This window comes from Pongo abelii, chromosome 2 (assembly GCF_028885655.2).
Source record: "Pongo abelii isolate AG06213 chromosome 2, NHGRI_mPonAbe1-v2.0_pri, whole genome shotgun sequence".
Classification (NCBI taxonomy): Eukaryota; Metazoa; Chordata; class Mammalia; order Primates; family Hominidae; genus Pongo; species Pongo abelii.
Window position 1 is genome coordinate 102,795,831 of NC_085928.1, and position 21,108 is coordinate 102,816,938.

The following is a 21,108-nucleotide window of genomic DNA, read 5'->3' on the forward strand; positions in this document are numbered from 1 at the left end:
CCTTTCTCATTCTCCCTACAGTCCTCTGAATGCCCAAGTCCAGTGATCCTGAGCTGCACCTTCACTATTAATGAAGACACACACCTGACACTTTTCTCCTTTGGAGAGAGAACTCTCCTTCCCAAATCAGTCTTTTCGCTATTGACAGCCTTAAGATGAAGGTAAAACCTCTATTGCTTTCCCTCTCCTCTTACACAGAGCACGGCTCACCGTATGTTTCTTCTCATGTGGGAGGGTTTCTGAGCTCTCTTCTTTTTGGGGTCCTCGGAGGCTAGGTTCTTGCCTTGGTGGCGCCTAAGCTGCTCTGAAGGCTCAGACTGAGATGAGGTAGTTGAAGTGCACCGCGGCGGCTGCTGCCCATCTTCTCCCAATTGGGCATGCTCAGTGCCACACATGCCTTCCAGGGATGGGTCTGAAAAAACAAGGGGAAAGACATTGCTTTACAGGGGTGAGGGGGAATGAGTTTGGATGACAGACACACCTGGGTTCAAATCTCAACTCAGCAACTTATTAGCTGGTAATCTAAGGCAAATTCTTTATATCTCTCTGAACATCAGTGGATGTATCTACAAAATGAGGATAGTGAGGCCCATACCTCAGAGCTATTGTGAGGACTGCATAGTGTGCATGCCTAGAACCAAGCCTGGCCCAGAGTAAGCCCACAACAAATGATAGCCATCACTCTTACTATAGTTGAGTGCTATGATCGGAGTTAGTAAGTTTCATGGCCTCAGAATGCTCAGAAAGGGAAAATCTGAGCAGTTAGGCTCCAAATATAGCTCATACTCAGTTGTATGACTCTAAGCAAGTCCATTTACCTCTCATCTGTCTGAAAGCATTCACTCATTCAAACTTGCCAATCATTTCATGAGGGCTTATGGCAAGCACCATCCTAGATGCTTCAAGGGATATTTGTAAGATTCCTTCCCCTCACGAAGTTTAGAAGGTTTTGTAAGACTCCTTCCCTTCAAGAAGTTTGTGTTCTGCTTAGGGAGACAGGGCATGTACAAACACAGACTCAACATGGCAAGGCGTGCTAAATATCACAGGAAGGGCAGATCAACAGATATAAAGAACTTAAAGGTTGAAGACATCACAGGAATTTGAAAGATACTAATATATGTAATGATCATGAAGGAACTATATGGGAGGTAAAATGTGAGTCAGGCCTTGAAAGATAAGCAGAATGTTTACTAAAGGTAATGCCTTAAAAGATAGTTGGGGGCTGGGCGCGGTGGCTCATGCCTATAATCCCAACTCTTTGATAGGCTGAGGCGGGAGGATCACCTGAGGTCAGGAGTTCGAGACCAACCTGGCAAACATGGCAAAACCCAGTCTCTACTAAAAATACAAAAATTAGCCAGGCATGGTGGTGGGTGCCTGTAATCCCAGCTACTCGGGAGGCTGAGGCAGGAGCATCACTTGAACCCAGGAGGCGGAGGTTGCAGTGAGCCAAGATCACACCATTGCACTCCAGCCTGGGTGACATAATCAGACTCCCTCTAAAAAAAAAAAAAAAAAAAAAAAAAAGATCGTTGGGGGTCCAGGGGAGATTCCTGGCAGAGGGAATGTCATTTGTAACATCCAATACCAGCAAGGACTGGGGTTGGAGTAGGTGGATCCATGTGCACACCCCTGTCCTCAGCCTGCTGAGTAGCATTCTGTTCACTGGGTAGGCAGGCTTTGAGAGTCACATAGACCACAAGCCTGTCCCCAAATTGATCAGAGCCTCCCAGACACAGGCACTACACAACCAAAAGGTCTTTCCCAAAGGTAACAGGAATTCAGAACTAGAATATAAATGCCAGAACTGAGGTGCTCTAGACAATGCCATTTGGATCTCAGGCAGGAAGGACCCAGGAGCTTTGTGGGGTTTTTTTGGTTGGTTTTTTTTGGTGGGGTCGGCGGGGGTCGGAGGGCTGGTGGCTTACTGTTTGCTTTTAACTATAGACTTTATTTGGATTTCACCAGTTTTCCATTAATATCCTTTTTTCTGTTACAGGATCCCATCCAGGATACCATGTTGCATTTAGCTGTCATGTCACCTTAGTCTCCTCTAAACTATGGCAGCTTCTCAGTCTGCTCTGGTCTCTCATGACCTTTAACACTATTTTTTTTTGTAAGAGATAGGGTCTTGCTCTGATGCCCAGGCTGGAGTTCAGTGGCACAATCATAGCTCACTGTAGCCTCAAACTCCTGGACTCAAGCGATCTCCCAGCCTCAGCCTCTCAGGTAGCTGGGACTACAGGTGCACGCCATCACACCCAGCTAATTTTTGTTTTCTTTTTTGTAGAGACAAGGTCACGATATGTTGGCCAGGCTGGTTTCAAACTCCTGGCCTCAAGTGATCCTTCTGCCTCACATTCCCAATGTGCTTGGAGTATAGGCATGAGCCACTGCACCAAGCCTCACCCACTAATTTTAATGTTCATCAGTGGGTCTTACCTAGAGCCAATTATTACTGTGGTATGTTAATGGTGGTTTTCTATTTTCCTCTTTCCTTCTACATTTATTATTTGGAATTTTTCTGTAGGGAAGAATTGTCCTATTGATTGATTGATTGATTGAGATGGAGTTTCACTCTTGTTGCCCAGACTAGAGTACAATGATGCGATCTCAGCTCACCTCAACCTCCGCCTCCCAGGTTCAAGCGATTCTCCTGCCTCAGCCTCCCGAGTAGCTGGGATTACAGGCACATGCCATCACGCCCAGCTAATTTTGTATTTTTAGTAGAGATGGCATTTCTCCACATTGGTCAGGCTGGTCTCGAACTCCCGACCTCAAGTGATCCGCCCACCTCGGCCTCCCAAAGTGCTGGGATTACAGGAGTGAGCCACTGTGCCCGGCCTCCCATTTATTTATTCAACTTTTCTTCTATGAGTATGTAGTTAAGTGTCTTTGGGGTAAGAAACACTCAACCTGAGAGCCTTTGGTAAAGAGAGGTGAGGCTGTCATTAAGTCTTGATGAATGAACCTGTAAGCTGATGTTCCCTAGGCCAAAAGAATGATGTACCCATGGGTCATCATCCTATGCACTCAGCCACCACTAAGAAATAACGTATGGGCTGTCTTACCACTCACTGGCTGAATCAGAGAATTGTGAGTATCCATGTTACTGCTTACCTTCCATAGCTTGGTATGGCCTCCTCCTTGTCATATTACTACTCCAGTTTCCTTATGGTCCCTTTCATATTGATGCCAGATTCTAGAACAGCATGAAGTTCAAAACTAATGTCTGCCACGAGTTAACATGGCATAGGGGTTCAGTAAGGACACTGGAGCCAGACTGATGGAGTGTGAACTCCAGCTATGCCCGTTATTATACCTTTCTGTTCATGTTTAAAAAGGGACTGGAGGAGAACAATTATAGTAACCTCTAAGGGTTGTGGTGATGCTTTTATAAGATAGAAAAATTAAGAATTAAAACGGGCCAAGTGTGGCTCACGCCTGTAATCCCAGCACTTTGGGAAGCCATGGTCAGGGAATTGCTTGAGCCCAGGAGTTTGAGACCAGCCTGGGCAACATAGCAAAACCCCATCTCTCCAAAAAAAAAAAGAAAAAGAAAAAGAAAGAAAAGAAATTAAATTAAATTAAAATGAGCATGGTGTCATGCACTTGTGCTTGTAGTCCCAGCTACTCAAGAGGCTAAGGCGGGATGATTGCTTAAGCTTGGGAGGTAGGGGCTGCAGTGAGCCATGACCACGCCACTCACTGTACTCCAGCCTGGGCAACAGAGCAAGACCCTGTCTTAAAAACAAACAAACAAACAAACAAAAAAAAAAACACCACACACCAGAAAGAAAGAACTAAAACAATGTCTGCCACATAGTAAACACTATATTTAAAAAACAAACAAACAAACAAAAAACAGCTGCTGCTTTTACTATGACTACTACTATTCCAGGTATGAGGTATGGATTGTTTTTTACATTACCTCCTTTCTCCCTTATAATAACTCTATGAGAGTTTTGCTCCCCTAATTCTAAATATGAGAAGTTTTGCTCCCCTAATTCTTTTTTTTTTTTTTTTTTTTTTTGAGACGGAGTCTCGCTGTGTCACCCAGGCTGGAGTGCTGTGTGGCGCAATCTCGGCTCACTGTAAGCTCCACCTCCCAGATTCACGCCATTCTCCTGCCTCCACCTCCCAAGTAGCTGGGACTACAGGTGCCCACCACCATGCCTGGCTAATTTTCTTGTATTTTCAGTAGAGATGGGGTTTCACCATGTTAGCCAGGATGGTCTCGATCTCCTGACCTCGTGATCCACCCGCCTCCGCCTCCCAAAGTGCTGGGATTACAGGCGTGAGCCACCATGCCCGGCCTTTGCTCCCCTAATTCTAAATATGAGACATGGAAGCCCTGAGAAGTTATAAATACTTGCCCATGGGTATATAAGAAATAAGCAGAAAAACAGGAGCAGGCAGTTAAAAGTATGAGCTTTGCATTCAGGCAGTGCTGGCTTTAAATCCTGTAGCTCTATGTTTATGGACGCAACGTCTCTGAGCCACAGTTCCCACATCTGCAAAATAGGGATGTCAATGGTTATCTTGTGGAAGATACTATTCTTCAAAGCTTTATCTGCCTAACTCCGTGGAATTCCATACTCCCAACCACACTGAATGGTCTGGGAGCATGCAAAGCTTGGGGGCCTTGGTCAGACATGCTGAGTGGTGACATTTGTGTAGAGAATTCAAATCTCAATTATATTTCCCAATCAAAGATCAGAAATAAGAAAGCAAAGGGGGAAGCAGAAATGACATGTGCAAACTGCATCTTGTTGTCACAAAATGAATGTTTCTTACACACACATACTGCCTCCATGAAATTGTAGACTACACTTTCATGTTAAACCTCTCCATGTGAGACTACTACAAACCAGCCACTGTTGCCTCTCCTGCTCCTTGCTTTCAATTCAGCCCAACACACATATGAACATCTGCCAGGTACCAGGCCCTGTGCCAAGGCACAGTGGAATAGACCACATGGGGAAACACATATGCTATATGGAAAGTGCTCAAGAGCAATAACACTTGAGGAAAAAACACCAAATCCAGCCTTACTGGCTGGGCATTAGGGCGCTTCCTTGGGAAGAGTGAGACCTGGGTTTGATCTAACAGAATGGGTAGGCACCAGCTAAAATGAAGGAAGTAAAGCAGCAACAAGAAGGACCTTCTAACCCAACAACCATTTTCCTGTCCCCTTCCTGGAGCTCCTCATCCAAGGGAGACTTAGGTGAGGATCCAAGATCCTTCTCTGGATGCTGGTACAGAAGTCAACCCCTGTCCTGGGTAAGACTACTCCCAAACCTCTCCTCCTGGCATTCTCCTTTCCACTGCCCTGGTGTTTGGGTGGACAGGGGAGGCTAATGTGATTACTGTAAAAGTGGACAGATGGGTGGGTCTCACACGTGGATGCCCAGGATGATTCACTCTCCTGAAGCAGCACTGGCAGCAACTTCCTTGGCCCTCAACTGGGAGAAGGTTTTGGGTAGACAGCTTTTGCTTTTCAAAAAGCAAAGGGGAAGTGGTCAAGAAAGGCATCAGACAAGAAATGCTCATGATGGGACACTGCAATACCATTAACATGAGCAAGAGGTTAAAATGTCACACTCCTTTCTCCATTACCACCGGTCTGTAGTAGGCCTATTACAAAAAGCCTCCCAAAGAAAGCAGAGCCTAGGGTGGCAAGCAGCACTAGGAATGTACTGTGTGTGTGAGCCTTGGCTCATGGACATGTTCTACCTGCTGAGGAAACAAAGTGCCATTGCTTATGTGCCCAGCCAGACATGAGAACTAAAAGAGAAGTTTCAAAGTAGAGCTCCAAGTGTGACTAGCTGCCCTCTCAAATTCACTAACCTCTTCAAACAGTGCTCTCCAATTTCCACCTGAAACATTAGAGTTGAGCAAGTTCAGCAATTCCCTGTTTTCCTTTAAAAGAACTATCATTCTTTCTGGCCCCCTACCCCTCCAAAGACCTAACACTTCCACAGCATTTTCACATAATACTGCTGTCAACTTCCTCCTACTTCACAGCCCTGAATTCTTCTCTCCTAAAAGGGGAGGACATCAAATTCCTCCTCCCAAACAAACAGTTGGCTGGGTAGCAGACTCCCCAAGAGGGGATATCCACTGCTAAATGACTACTTCCACCAATACTGCAACTTGGCCTACAACATACCAACTACACTTGGGGCTGGGTTGGCACACTTCAATTTAGTGTTTTGCTGGGTCCTCTGGCCTGATTCTGATAATGACCTCTGATGCTCTCCTGGTCTTTTTTGTTTTGTTTCTATTTCACAAGCAAATTTATTGAGCAATCACTTGGAGGAACAGTTGGAGGCAAGATTAGAGAGTAGGCAGATAGGACAGAGTCAGAGAATAGAGGGCAAGTCCAGAGGGTTTGAAATTGATCTGCTGCGCACGGGGAGCTTTTTGCCAACTGCTGTATTTCCTTGTTCTGGCTTCTGCCTTGCGGAATGGGCTGTTCCTGGGAGGAGAAAGAATGGAACCTGCTGACCTTTCAATATCACCAACAGATTTATTATCAAACATTCATCCCAAGTTATAAGGCTTGTGGCCCACTGTGAACTCCTGTCTGACATGAGGCTGAATGTAGTCAAGTGCAGTAACAATTTTGAAATCATCAGGCACAGTATATTTAATTCTCATGCCTTATACAGATGATACATGTCTAAACCAGTTCCTTACCACCCAGCATTCTTTGAGTGAATCCTCAGCTTCTGGGTTCAACAACTACTTTTAGCTTATTAAAGGAATTTAGTTTACAGATGTGCTAATATTTAAAGTTCATTGTCATGTAAATAAATGTCTTTCAAGTGCTTCATTTTTGCTGTTTCATGATGATTATGGTTTTTACATAATATTATAACAGATGCTATACCTTTAATAAACTATTCTTAATAAAAAATCTGTTATTTCAAAAATTCTATAATTAAATTTCCTTCAGTCAAAATGTAACTTTTCACTATGTGTTGTTTTTTTACCTTCTGAACACTGAGTCAAGTGAATTCACAACCTAAGCAAAATAATTTAACTTCCAAAAAATAGCCCTTCCCCAGATTCTAGACTATAACCCACCAACAGTTACTGAGAGAAAAGAAAACATGTGCTTTGACAGACAACAAATGTAAATTAAATTAGTATCTGCATAGTTTAAAAGTCAATGACTATTACCACCACAGTTCAGGATTACAGAATCAAGCCTAGTTGCAAATACCCCTGAACTTTCTCCTTCACGTGAGCCAGCTGTGAGCAGTAACCACAAGAGTTATATAAACACCAAAGAACACTTACATAAGTTTCTTGGGAATGAATTATGAACACCACCACTATAAATTTGACTAGGCAAATGAGTAGCTTTGAAAGAAAAATTCCTACATTACATTCAATGAAAGTACAAGGTACAAACACTTCCAGGACTCTTTCTCCAGGGGTTCCATCTCTTCTCTCTCCTATTGTATAAAAAAGATGAACTGAATTCCTGAGACATGCAATTTACCTATATAACAAACCCACACATGTACCCCTGAACCTAAAAAAAAAAAAAAAAAAAAAAAAAAAAGACCAGTAGGACCAGGCCCAGTGGCTCATGCATGCCTGTAATCCCAGCATTCTGGGAGGCTAAGGTGGTAGGATCACTTGACCCCAGGAGTTCAACACCAGACTGGGCAACATAGAGAAACCGCCATCTCTACAAAAAAAAAAAAAAAAAAAAAATTAGCTGAGCATAGTGGTACAGGCCTGTAGCAACCCAGGAGGCTGAGGTGGGAGGACTGCTTGAGCCCAGGAGGTTGCGGCTACAGTGAGCCAAGGTTATACCACTGCACCACACTCTATTCTGGGCAACAGAGCAAGATCCTGTCTATTAAAATTAAATAAAAAAAAAAAAAAGACTCAAAGTCTCACCATATTTCTCCTGATATGATGCAACTGGATGCACACACTACAAGCTACGATGTCTGTGTGCCAAAAACTCTGCACCGGAGCCTGAACACACCTTAAGATCTCACTCTTAGTTTACAAAAATACAGAGGACAACAGCAGAATGCAGTCTCTACAATACATAATGCACAGAGACCATTGTTTAATCAAAATTCACTAGATATGCAAAGAAACAGGAAAATATGATCCACAGCCCAGAAAATTCAGTCAAGAGCAATGTAGATAGACTAGCTGTTAGACTGCCAGCCGGGACCTTCCTAAATTGCTTACCTTCAGAAGCCAAGAGAAATAATATTGTTTTAAGCCACTAAGTTTCAGGGTGATTTATGACACAACAGTAGTTAATTGAAATAGAAATTTGGTACATGGGTCCCGCCACACAATAAAAAATTAAACCATGACACTGTATTTGAGATAATGTGGTGAATGGAAAACTGGAAAGGCCATGAGGAGACCGGCAGTAAAAGCCTACAGGTCATCAAGGACATTGTTGGTAAAGTATAAAGGAAAATGTTATAGGAAGCTGGAAAAAAAAAAAAAAGAGAGACACATTGCACTGTGTCAGAAACTTTAGCAACTCTGTCACCTGCAATAATATGAAAAACAGAGATTGAATCCAGAGCAGGCCTATGAGACCTTTTGTTACTGTCTCAAAAACATTTAAGATAGTGCCTAGGCCAGGCGCGGTGGCTCATGCCTATAATCTCAGCACTTTAGGAGGCCAAGGCGGGCGGAACACGACGTCAGGAGTTCGAGACCGGCCTGACCAACATGGTGAAACCCCGCCTCTACTAAAAATACAAAAAATTAGCCACGCGTGGTGGTGGGCGCCTATAATCCCAGCTACTCAGGAGGCTGAGGCAGAAGAATTGCTTGAACCCAGGAGGCAGAGGTTGCAGTGAGCTGAGATCACGCCACTGCACTCCAGCCTGGGCAACAGAGCGAGACTCTGTCTCAAACAAACAAACAAACAAACAAACAAAAAAGAGTGCCTCACAGACCTTTTCCAACAGACAAGAGGCCTCCTGAAGATCTTAAAGGCATACCTAGCGGACCTTCTCCATTAAACAGAGCTTAGAAAAATCTTAGAATATTATCCCACAGCAGCTTCAGGAATTTCCCACCCACATTCAAGGGAAAGAAATTAGAATCCATCTCTCAATTGGAGGAGTATCAAGGTCAACTCTAGAAAAGCATGTGGGATAGAAGATATTGTTTTATTTATTTATGGAAAAGTCTGCCATATTCCACTCTCTGGCCACAGTAACTCACATTCTTCTCATATGCAAAATATACTTCCCTCTCTGAAGAACCCCCCCCAAGTCACTACAGCGTCAGCTCAAAGTCCAAGATCTTATTGTCTAACTCAAATTGACATATGGATGTGGCTCTCCACTGTAGTTCCTTGGATACACTTCTTAAGTATAGTTTCTCCGTCCTTCTTTCTTTATTTTTTCAGACAGTCTTGCTCTGTCACCCAGTCGGGGGTACGGTGGCACAATCAATTCTCACTGCAGCCACCACCTCCAGGATTCAAGCGATGAATCCTCCCACCTCAGGCCCCTGAGTAGCCGGACTACAGACACACACCATCACATCTGGCTAATTTTGTAACAAAGATTTAATAAAGCAGGACACAAAAAGCTCAAATCACAAAGAAAAAAAATGGTAAAATGTACTTCATCAAAATTTAAAACCTCTGCTCCTCAAAAGACACCCACAGAAAAAGGAAATCAAGTCACAATCTGGCCACAATCTGGCGCAGTGGCTCACACCTGTAATCCCAGCACTTTGGGAGGCCAAGGCAGGCAGATCACGAGGTCAGGAGATCAAGACCATCCTGGCTAACATGGTGAAACCCTGTCTCCACTAAAAAAAAAACAAACAAACAAAAAAACAAAATATTAGCCGGGCATGGTGGCACATGCCTGTAGTCCCAGCTACTCGGGAGGATGAGGCAAGAGAATTGCTTGAACCCAGGAAGCGGAGGTTGTAGTGAGGCGAGATCACACCACTGCACTCCAGCCTGGGCGACAGAGTGAAACTCCGTCTCAAAAAAAAAAAGACATATATCTAGAAACATGTATGTATTAAATATACATTATTTATTGTATATTTAAAATGTGTGTTTATATTTTAGAGACAGAATTTTGTTCTGTCACGAGAGTTGAAGTGCTGTGGCACAATCATGGCTCACTCACTGCAGCCTGAAACTCCCAGGTTCAAGTGATCCTCCTGCTCAAGTAGTTCTCCTGAGCAGCTGGGACTACAGGCAAGCACTACCACACGTAGCTAATTTTTAAATTTTTTGTAGAGACAGGGTCTCACTATGTTGCCCAGGCTGATCTTAAATTCCTAGCCTCAAGTAATCCTCCCACCTCAGCCTCCCAAATCTCTGGGGTTACAGACATGAGTCACCATACCTGGCCTAGAATATATTTCTAAAACTCTTACAACTCAGTAACACTACACAGAATCCAATAAAAAGGGGCAAATGAGGAGAAACAGATACTTTACAAAAAGAGACATATAAATAGCCAACGAACATGTGAAAAGATGCTCAATATCATTAGAAAAATGCAAATTTAAAATATGAGATGACATTTGACACTCACTAGAATAACTAAAACTAACAAGTGCTAACAAAGATGTGGGGCACCTGGAACTCTCATACACTGCTGGCAGGAGTAAAGAGTGGTATAATCACTTTGGGAAACACTTTGGCAGTTTCTTATCAAGTTAAACACATCTATTATATAACCCAGTGATTCACTTCTTGGTATTTTATCTAAGAGAAATGAAAACATATCTATAATTTTGAAAAAAACAGCAAACCATCTCTAGATGAATGTTCAGAGCAGCTTTATTCAAGGAGTCAAATGTCCATCAACAGGTGAATGGATAAACAAGTTTTAATACACTCATACAATTGGAATACTACTCAACAATAAAAAGGAACAAACTACGGACACGTGCAACAACACAGATGAATCTCACAGACATTATGCTGAACAAAAGAGGCCATACACAAAAGAATATGTATTGTATAATTTCATTTATATCAAATTCTAGAATAGGCAAAGCTAATCTATAATGACAGAAATCAGTTCATTGGTTGCCTGGAAAATTAAAGCGCAGAAAGAGGAATTTCTGGGACCATGGATATTTTCTTTTCTTTTCTTTTCTTTTTTTTTGAGACAGAGTCTCACTCTGTCACTCAGGCTGGAATACAGTGGCACAATCCCCATTCACTGCAACCTCCGCCTCCTGGGTTCAAGCAATTTTCCTGCCTCAGCCTCCCAAGTAGCTGGGATTACAGGCGCCTACCACCAAGCCCAGCTAATTTTTCTATTTTTAGTAGAGACGGGGTTTCACCATGTTGGCCAGGCTGGTCTCGAACTCCTCACCTCAGGTGATCCATCCACCTCAGCCTCCCAAACTGCTGGGATTACAGGCATGAGCCACCACGCCCAGCTGACAGTGGATATTTTCTTTACCTTGATTATTACCTGGATGTATACAACCAATAGTCGTGTACATGTGAAATATGTGAGTTTTATTGTATTTAAATTACACATTAATGCTGATTTTTTTAAAAAAACTTATGATATTGCTAAAGTTATGCTTAGAAGGAAATACATAGCCTTAAATGAACAAGTTTAAAAAGAATAAAAGGTAAAAAATCAATGATATAAATTTTCTTCTCAAGGAATTAGAGATACCAGAAGTTGGAAGGGTAGGGAAGAGAGGATGAAGAGAGATTGATTAATGGGTATAAATATACAGTATAATAGAAGAAATAAGACCTAGTGTTTGATAGATCAGTAGGATGACTATACAATACTCTACTGTCTTATTTCAAAATAGCTAGAAGGGAATAATTTAAATGTTTCTAGCATAAAGGAAAGACAAATACTGAAGGGTATAGATATCCCAATTATACTGATTTGATCTTGAAAAATATGAATGTATTAAATTATCACGTGTGCCCCCCAAATATGTACATTATGCATCAATTTAAAAAAACTTTTTTTGAAAAAGAAATTAGAGAAAGAACTAGAAATTAAACGCCAGAAAAGTAGTAGGAAGAAAACAAAAAGCAGATTAATAAAACAGAGAAATGAAAAATAATGTTAAGAATTAAAACATTGTAATATTCTTTATAAACCAGACATAAGTTTAAAAAAAGAACAAAACCACAACCAAAACTTGATTGTTTTGAAAAGACAAGTACAAATGCTGCCTCCTCAGAAGACTCCTGACCACTCTAGCTGAAATAGGCCCTTCCTCCCCACTGCTGGGGCTCACTCCTTTATTGTCGACATGATTTTTACCAAGATCTTACCAATTTTAGTAATTTGATCAAACACTTGTCACCTGTCTCCCCTTCTAGAATGTAGCTCCTTGAGGGCAAGGATTATGTCCATCTCATTCACCATTGTATCATTATGCCTGACAAAAATGCCTGTCACATAACAGACATTCAATAATTAATTTTAAATGAGCTTAGTTTTAAAATTTTGCCACTAGAGTAAAATATGTATGAATAAAAAATCCACTGAGGTATATCAGATCTTATTCAATATGTTTATTTATTATCCACAACCACACATTGATATTCTCTGTGGACCACACTTTCCCTAATTTTTCATGTTATACAAAGCCAGTATATTTGCCAAGAGGCCTAAATAAATTAAAGACTCGGCTGGGAGCAGTGGCTCACGCCTATAATCCCAGCCCTTTGGGAGGCCAAGGCGGGTGGATCACCTGAGGTCAGGAATTCAAGATCAGCTTGGCCAACATGGTGAAACCCCATCTCTACTAAAAATACAAAAAATTAGCCAGGCACGGTCATGGGCACCTGCAACCCCAGCTATTTGGGAGGCTGAGGCAGGAGAATCGCTTTAACTTGGGAGGCAGAGATTGCAATGAGCCAAGGGCACTACACTACACTACAGCCTGGGCAACAAGAGCAAAACTCCATCACAAAAAAAAAAATAAAATAAAATATAATGAAATAAAATAAAAAATTAATTAATTAAAAACTCATGCAAACCAAAATGTAATTCACCTTTGAAATAGTCATGAAGCCAGTTTGAGAAAAAAAAAAAAAAATTCCCTCTCCCTCTCCATGTCCCTCTCCCTCTCTTCGGTCTCCCTCTGTTGCCGATGCTGGACTGTACTGCCGTGATCTCGGCTCGCTGCAACCTCCCTGCCTCGGGCTCCTGTGATTCTCCTGCCTCGGCCTGCCGAGTGCCTGGGATTGCAGGCGCGCGCCACCACACCTGACTGGTTTTTGTATTTTTGTATTTTTGGTGGAGACGGGGTTTCGCCGTGTTGACCAGGCTGGTCTCCAGCTCCTGGCCTCGAGTGATCTGCCCGCCTCGGCCTCCCGAGGCCGATTGCAGACAGAGACTGCTGGGATTGCAGACCGAGTCTCGCTCACTCAATGCTCAATGTTGCCCAGGCTGCAGTGCAGTGGCGTGATTTCAGCTCGCTACAACCTCCACCTCCCAGCCGCCTGCCTTGGCCTCCCAAAGTGCTAAAATTACAGCCTCTGCCCGGCCGCCACCCCGTCTAGGAAGTGAGGAGCACCTCTGCCCGGCCGCCCCGTCTGGGAGGTGAGGAGCGCCTCTGCCCGGCCGCCACCCCGTCTGGGAGGAAGTGAGGAGCGCCTCTGCCCGGCCGCCACCCCATCTGGGAGGAAGTGAGGAGCACCTCTGCCCGGCCGCCCCGTCTGGGAAGTGAGGAGCGCCTCTGCCCGGCCGCCCCGTCTGGGAGGAAGTGAGGAGCGCCTCTACCCGGCCGCCCCGGTCTGGGAGGTGAGGAGCACCTCTGCCCGGCCGCCCATCGTCTGGGATGTGAGGAGCGCCTCTGCCCCGCCGCCCCGTCTGGGAAGTGAGGAGCGCCTCTGCCCGGCCGCCCCGTCTGGGAAGTGAGGAGCGCCTCTGCCCGGCCGCCCCCTATGGGAAGTGAGGAGCGTCTCTGCCCGGCCGCCCTGTCTGGGAGGTGTACCCAACAGCTCCAAAGAGGCAGCGACCACCGAGAACGGGCCATGATGATGATGGCGGTTTTGTTGAAAAGAAAAGGGGGAAAGAAAAGAGAGAGAGATCAGATTGTTACTGTGTGTGTGTAGAAAGAAGTAGGCATAGGAGACTCCATTTTGTTCTGTACTAGGAGAAATTCTGCCTTGGGATGCTGTTGATCTATGGCCTTGCCCCCAGCCCCGTGCTCTCTGAAACATGTGCTGCGTGAACTCAGGGTTAAATGGATTAAGGGCGGTGCAAGATGGGCTTTGTTAAACAGATGCTTGAAGGCAGCATGCTCGTTAAGAGTCATCACCACTCCCTAATCTCAAGTACCCAGGGACACAAACACTGCGGAAGGCCGCAGGGACCTCTGCCTAGGAAAACCAGAGACCTTTGTTCATGTGTTTATCTGCTGACCTTCTCTCCACTATTATCCTATGACCCTGCCATGTCCCCCTCTCCGAGAAACACCCAAGAATGATCAATAAATACTTAAAAAAAAAAAAAAAAATCCTCATCATAGTTACACCCTGGGATGAAAAAAATCATCATAGCATTAATATTAAAGACTGTTAGGGGCTTCTAATTTAAATATATGTTCAAAAATGAGATTAGAGGCTCCCGGCTGTAATCCCAGAACTTTGGAAGGCCAAGAGAGGAAGATTGCTTGAGCCTAGGAGTTCAAGACCAGCCCGGGCAACATAATGATACCTTGTCTCTACTAAAATTTTAAAAATTAGCCTGATATGGTGGCACGTGCCTATATTCCCAGCTACTAGAAGGCCAAGATGGGAGGTTCACTTAAGCCAAGGAGTTCAAGGTTGCAGTGAGTTATCATTGCACCACTGCACTCCAACCTGGGCAACAGAGCAAGATCTTGACTCAAAAAAGAAAAAAAAAAAAGAGATCTGAGAGCAAGGGGACCAAGATCATTCTGACTGCTCAAGAAACAACCTAAGCCAGGTGTGGTGGCTCATGTTTGTAATAGCAGCGCTTTGGGAGGTTGAGGCAGAAGGATCGCTTGAGGTCAGGAGTTCGAGACCAGGCTGAGGAACACAGCAAAAGCCTGTATCTACAAAAAATAAAAAAAAATTAGCTGGGCATGGTGGCGCATGCCTGTAGTCCTAGCTACTTGGAAGGCTAACATGAGAGGATTACTGGAGGCCAGGAGATCTAGGTTACAGGGAACTAAGATCATTCCATTGCCCTCTAGCTTGGGCAACAGAGCAAAACTCTCTTTCTAGAGAAAAAAAAAAGAAACAAAACATGAAGAAATGAAATGGCCAGCCTTCCCACTCAGCTCTCACAAGGGATGGGAACAACTACAAACCATTTTTAAAAGACAGCAGGGCTACACAGGGTTTCTAAACCTTAGCACTACTAACATTTGGGATTAGATAACGCTGTGGTGGGAGAAGCTATCCTGTGTGCTGTAGGACGTTTAGCAGCATCCCTGACCTCTATCCACTAGATTCCAGTAGTAGCATCCTGATCGTAACAACCAAAAATATCTCCAGACATTGACAAATGTCCCCTTCAGGGCCAAATCACTCCCAGTTGCGAATCACTGCTTTAGCAGAAGTAACGCTAAAACAGTAGTAACAAAACAATCATTCTTAAACACAACTACATGCCTTTTTTTTTTTTTTTTTTTTTTTTTTGTGGAGACAGAGTCTCACTCTAAAACACAACTACATGCCCTTTTTTTTTTTTTTTGTGGAGACAGAGTCTCACTCTATCACCCAGGCTGGAATGCAGTGGCATGATCTCAGCTCACTGCAACCTCCGCCTCCCAGGTTCAAGCAATTCTCCTGCCTCAGCCTCCCATAGCTGGGATTACAGGTGTGCGCCACCATGCCCAGCTAATTTTTGTATTTCTACTAGAGACAGGGTTTCGCCATGTTGGCCAGGCTGCTCTAGATCTCCTGATCTCGTGACCCACCCGCCTCAGCCTCCCAAAGTGCTGGGATTATAGACGTGAGCCACCACACCCAGCCTACATGCCTTTTTAACCATCTTAAATTCTATCCCTGTACTGAAGACAGAATTAATTTTGACTCTGCTTAGCATCACGATGATTTTTGGCCACCACTGCAACCACAGGCAAGAATTACCATGCTCTCAGCAAACCAGTCACAAAGTGGGAACGTCTCAGCTAGAGGTAAAAGAAGAAAGACTAAGTTTGATAACTTGAAGGATTCTAGTTAAATTTCTGAATAACACAGTTAAGAAAGCACATGCCTGGGGCCGGGTGTGGTGGCTCATGCCTATAATCCCAGCACTTTAGGAGGCCGAGGCAGGTGGATCACAAGGTCAGATGGAGACCATCCTGGCTAACATGGTGAAACCATATCTCTACTAAAAATATAAAAAAATTAGCTGGGTGTGGTGGCAGGCGCCTGTAGTCGCAGTTACTCAGGAGGCTGAGGCTGGAGAATGGCGTGAACCCGGGAGGCAGAGCTTGCAGTGAACCGAGATTGCGCCACCGCACTCCAGCCTGGGTGACAGAGCGAGACTCGTCTCAAAAAAACAAACAAACAAACAAATAAATAAATAAATAAAATAAAGTACATGCCTTTCCTACTAAAATCTTACAGATAGGGTAATATCAAGAAAAATTTCAGAAAGTCCAAACTTTTAAAATCCAAATTAAAACTGAAGACACTGATGAAAATCATATTCCAGTCTTTAAAGTATGCCTCTCCTATGTCCACTTACTTTTTCACTCATGAAATAAATGACTATGAAACAATGGAAAAGATTGCTTAAACTGACTACAATAAAATTACAGGTTTTTTTTTTTTGTTTTTTTTTTACAACAAAGACCATCATGAACAAAGTTAAAACATAAGCCACAGACTAGGTGTTACTAACAACGTAAGTATATAAGTAACAAAGGATTAGTATACCTAGAATACAAAAAGAACATTTACAAACATGTAAAACACTGTTATCTCACATATCCAAACCTAACATCACTGCATCACTGCTTCACAGCAGAAATTTGAGCTGATTCTTTTTGTTTGTTTTGTTTTGTTTTGAGACAGAGTCTTGCTCTGTCACCCAGGCTGGAGTGCAGTGGTGCAATCTCGGCTCACCACAACCTCCGCCTCCTAGGTTCAAGTGATTCTCCTGCCTCAGCTTCCCAAGTAGCTGGGATGACAGGTGCCCACCATGCCCGGCTAATTTCTGTTTTTTTAGTAGAGATGGGGTTTTGCCATGTTGGCCAGGCTGGTCTTAAACTTCTGACCTCAGGTGATCCGCCCACTTCAGCCTCCCAAAGTGCTGGGATTACAGGCGTGAGCCACTGTACCTGGCCTTGAGCTGATTTTTAAAAGTACTCCCCGACTTTCTCCAATCACTCAACTTCATTATTCCATCGGTTATGAGAAAAGATCCACTAACTTTATCTGTCTTTAACCAAAGTCCTGATGCCAAACATAAATGCTGAATCACATATTTAGTTTGATTTCCCTCATTCCTTCCATCTCCCAGAATTCCAGAAGCAATCTTATATGTAGCCATCACCACACATTAAGGATGGGAAACTCTACTGCCCAGGGACCAGAGAACATAGAGAGAGCTAGGTCCTACCTGAAAATGGCTGCAGCTCATTCAAAAGTGCTGTATGAAAGGAGAGAAGGTAGGCCAGGTGCGGTGGCTCACACCTGTAATCCCAGCACTTTGGGAGTCCGAGGCGGGTGGATCACAAGGTCAGGAGTTCAAGACCAGCCTGGCCAAGACGGTCAAACTCGTCTTTAGTAAAAATATAAAAATTAGCCGGGCGTGATGGCTGGCACCTGTAATCCCAGCTACTCGGGAGGCGAAGGCAGAGAATTGCTTAAACACGGAGGCTGAGGTTGCAGTGAGCCAAGATTGCGCCACTGCACTCCACCCTGGGCAACAGAGTGAGACTCCATCTCAATCAAAAAAAAAAAAAAGAAAAGAAAGAAAGAAAGAAAGGAAAAAAGGTTAACACTCCCCTTGACAGGATGAAAGAGGCCCTCGGCCTGACAATACACACATACAGTTAAGGCACAGCCACCTACTTTGAGACATTGAACCATAGCTTTTATAACTAAAAGAATATAATTGGATTGTTTGCAACATAAACAGTAAATGCTTGAGGGGATGGATACCCCATCTTCCATAATGCGATTATTATGCATTGTATGCATGTATCAAAACATCTCATATACTCCATAAATATATACACCTACTATGTACTCACAAAAATTAAAAAAAAAAAAAAAAGGCAACAGGCAATCCTTGGTCCCTGTTAACCCATCTGAACCCTTCCTTCCAGGTACTGCCAAAGGATTCAAGTGACAATAGGTTGGAGAGGAAATAAGAGCTCCTCTTACAATTTTACCTCCAAGGGTCTCTCATCTCTCTAAGGAAAAAAAAAAAATCTATTAAAGGAATGGGCTAGGTATCTGAATAGGAGAACAGAAGTGATAAAATATTTTCTTGCTTACTTCCCAAAGTATGAGTAAAACATGGAAAGAAATAAAAATAGAATTAAAGCCTTAAGCATATTATTCTTGGAAACCTCAGAATCACTAAAGGGCCAGTGATTCCTCCACCTGCCATTATGCATTAGAAGGAATAAAATGGTTCCAGATGCTGCAGTTGCCTGATGTGTTGGATTTAGAGCTGGTATAAGGGTCATGTCAATCGGTGCTGGGCTTCCTGCCCTTCTTAGGGGCTCCAACTGGCAGCCTGTCTCAAGGAGACCCAGAAAGCTCTCTCCTAGCATCTCCAGAGAGCCTGGGAGCTGAGAGTTGGAGGAGCAAAAGGAATCTTTATATCCCAAAAGGGGAGATTATTAAAGAAGATTCATTCATTCTTTCTGGGTTTTTTTTTTTTTTTTTTTTTTGAGATGGAGTCTTGCTTTTGTCACCCAGGCTGGAGTGCAGTGGCGCAATCTTGGCTTACTGCAACCTCAGCCTCCGGGTTTAAGCAATTCTCTGCTTACTGCAACCTCTGCCTCCCAGGTTCATTCTCCTGCCTCAGCCTCCTGAGTAGCTGGGATTATAGGCGCCTGCTACCACACCCAGCTAATTTTTGTATTTTTAGTAGAGATGGGGTTTCACCATGTTTGGCCAGCCTGGTCTCAAACTCCTGACCTCAAGTGATCCGCCCACCTCGGCCTCCCAAACTGCTGGGATTACAGGCGTGAGCCACCATGCCCAGTCCCAAAGATTCATTCTTTAATAATGAATGAGATACAGGTAATAATAATGAGAACAAATCTGTTTGTAGCCTCGGGGGATTGTGATCCTTCCCTAAGGGCTCAGACAGGTAAAGTCTCATGTTATAGTGCAGAATCACGTCCCTTCTCCCTCCCCAAAATCCATTTTATTTATTTATGTATTTATTTTGAGACGGAGTCTCGCTCTGTTGCCCAGGCTGGAGTGCAGTGGCTCGATCTCGGCTCACTGCAAGCTCCGCCTCCTGGGTTCACGCCATTCTCCTGCCTCAGCCTCCAGAGTAGCTGGGACTACAGGCGCCTGCCGCCACGCCCAGCTAATTTTTTTTACCCCAAATCCATTTTAAATGGTAACAGAGGTATGGAATAGTATACAAATCTTTCCATAACACACAAACTCCTCTAAGGCCCCATGTGAGGTGGCCACATCAAGCAAGAAGAAACTAGGAGAGGAAACTACTGTCCCTTTTAAGAAAGAATGGGCAAAGAGAAACAATAGCTCATTCTGTTTATTTTATTTGAGAGGACTCAGGTATACAAACTAAAGTGATAATCCTCCCAAATTTTTTGCTATTATGTCTGTTACCTTAAGAGAGAAGAAGACAATAAAATTGATCCTATGAACAAACAAAAGCATGCTAGTAACCTGCCGGGTGTGGGGGCGGAATCAACAGAACTCAGTTTACTATTCTATTCTACTGGTAAACACTTTGAAGCACTGAGACTACAAAACACACACACACACACACACACACACACACACACACACACACACACACACACACACACACACACACACACACACACACACACACACACACACACACACACACACACACACACACACACACACACACACACACACACACACACACACACACACACACACACACACATGCCCAGAAGGATTCAGTAGTTGAGAAAAAAAGGACTGAACAAAGACTGGGGTTTCACAAGCAGAGCATCAGATGTCACAGCAGACACCATGCTGGGAAAGCACAAGAGGCAAAGAAGAAATAAGAAACCTTTACAAAATCACAAATTAAAGAATATTGCTATAGCCCATAATTAATGGTTATTCCTCCAGAAAGCCTTCTCTAGGTTCCTTTCTCTTTATTCCAGTGTGCCCAACATTACCACACTGCAGTGCCTATCAGTAAAGCTGCAGAGAGAAAGGCAATGGCTGCTGCTGTCTCTAATTATAATTACTGTTTGAGAAACTACATTCAAAACTAGACGTATTTAAAGTACATAAAATTCAGGCCGGGCGCAGTGACCCATGCCTGTAATCCCAGAACTTTGGGAGGCTGAGGCAGGTGGATCACTTGAGGTCAGGAGTTCGAGACCAGCCTAGCCCACATGGTGAAATCCTGCCTCTACTAAAACTACAAAATTAGCCAGGTGTGGTGGTGGGCACCTGTAATCCCAGCTAGTAAGGAGGCTGAGGCAGGAGAATCGCTGAAACCTGGGAGGTGGAGGCTGCACTGAGCCAAGATCGCGCCACTGCATACCAGCCTGGGCAACAAGATGAAACGCCATCTCAAAAAAAAAAAAAAACCCTCAAATTCAAGCAAATACATCCTGTTTCTCTATTCTAAATTGTATTAAAAGCCACTGGAAGGCCAGGCGCAGTGGCTTACACCTGTAATCTCAGCACTTTGGGAGGCTGAGGCAGGTGTATCACTTGAGGTCAGGAGTTTCAGACCAGCCTGGCTAACATGGTGAAACCCCATCTCTACTAAAAATACAAAATTAGCTGGGCATGGTGGTGGGGGTCTGTAATCTCAGCTACTCGGGAGGCTGAGGCAGGAGAATCTCTTGAACCCAGGAGGCGGAGGCTGCAGCGAGTGGAGATCGCACCACTGCACTACAGCCTGGGCGATAGATCAAGACTCAGTCTCAAAAAAA

General features: G+C 43.8%; 1 protein-coding gene, 1 non-coding gene and 1 pseudogene across 5 annotated transcripts in view; 1 reads left to right on the forward strand and 2 right to left on the reverse strand.

Annotated features, from left to right (window-relative positions):
• The window catches only part of RAD54L2 (RAD54 like 2), a 130,404-nt gene that overhangs the window by 40,690 nt on the left and 68,606 nt on the right, over window positions 1-21,108 (reverse strand). For all 4 annotated transcript variants that reach the window (XM_024244349.3, XM_063722085.1, XM_024244350.3 and 1 more), the window contains one exon: window positions 211-412. In XM_024244349.3, the coding sequence (XP_024100117.2) occupies window positions 211-412 (202 nt within the window). The remainder of the gene's footprint in view (window positions 1-210; window positions 413-21,108) is intronic.
• On the forward strand, window positions 17,938-18,063 carry LOC112132913 (U6atac minor spliceosomal RNA). Its single transcript, XR_002914614.1, has one exon. It is a non-coding gene; the product is annotated as a U6atac minor spliceosomal RNA (small nuclear RNA).
• On the reverse strand, window positions 20,766-21,080 carry LOC129058245 (protein GVQW1-like; annotated as a pseudogene).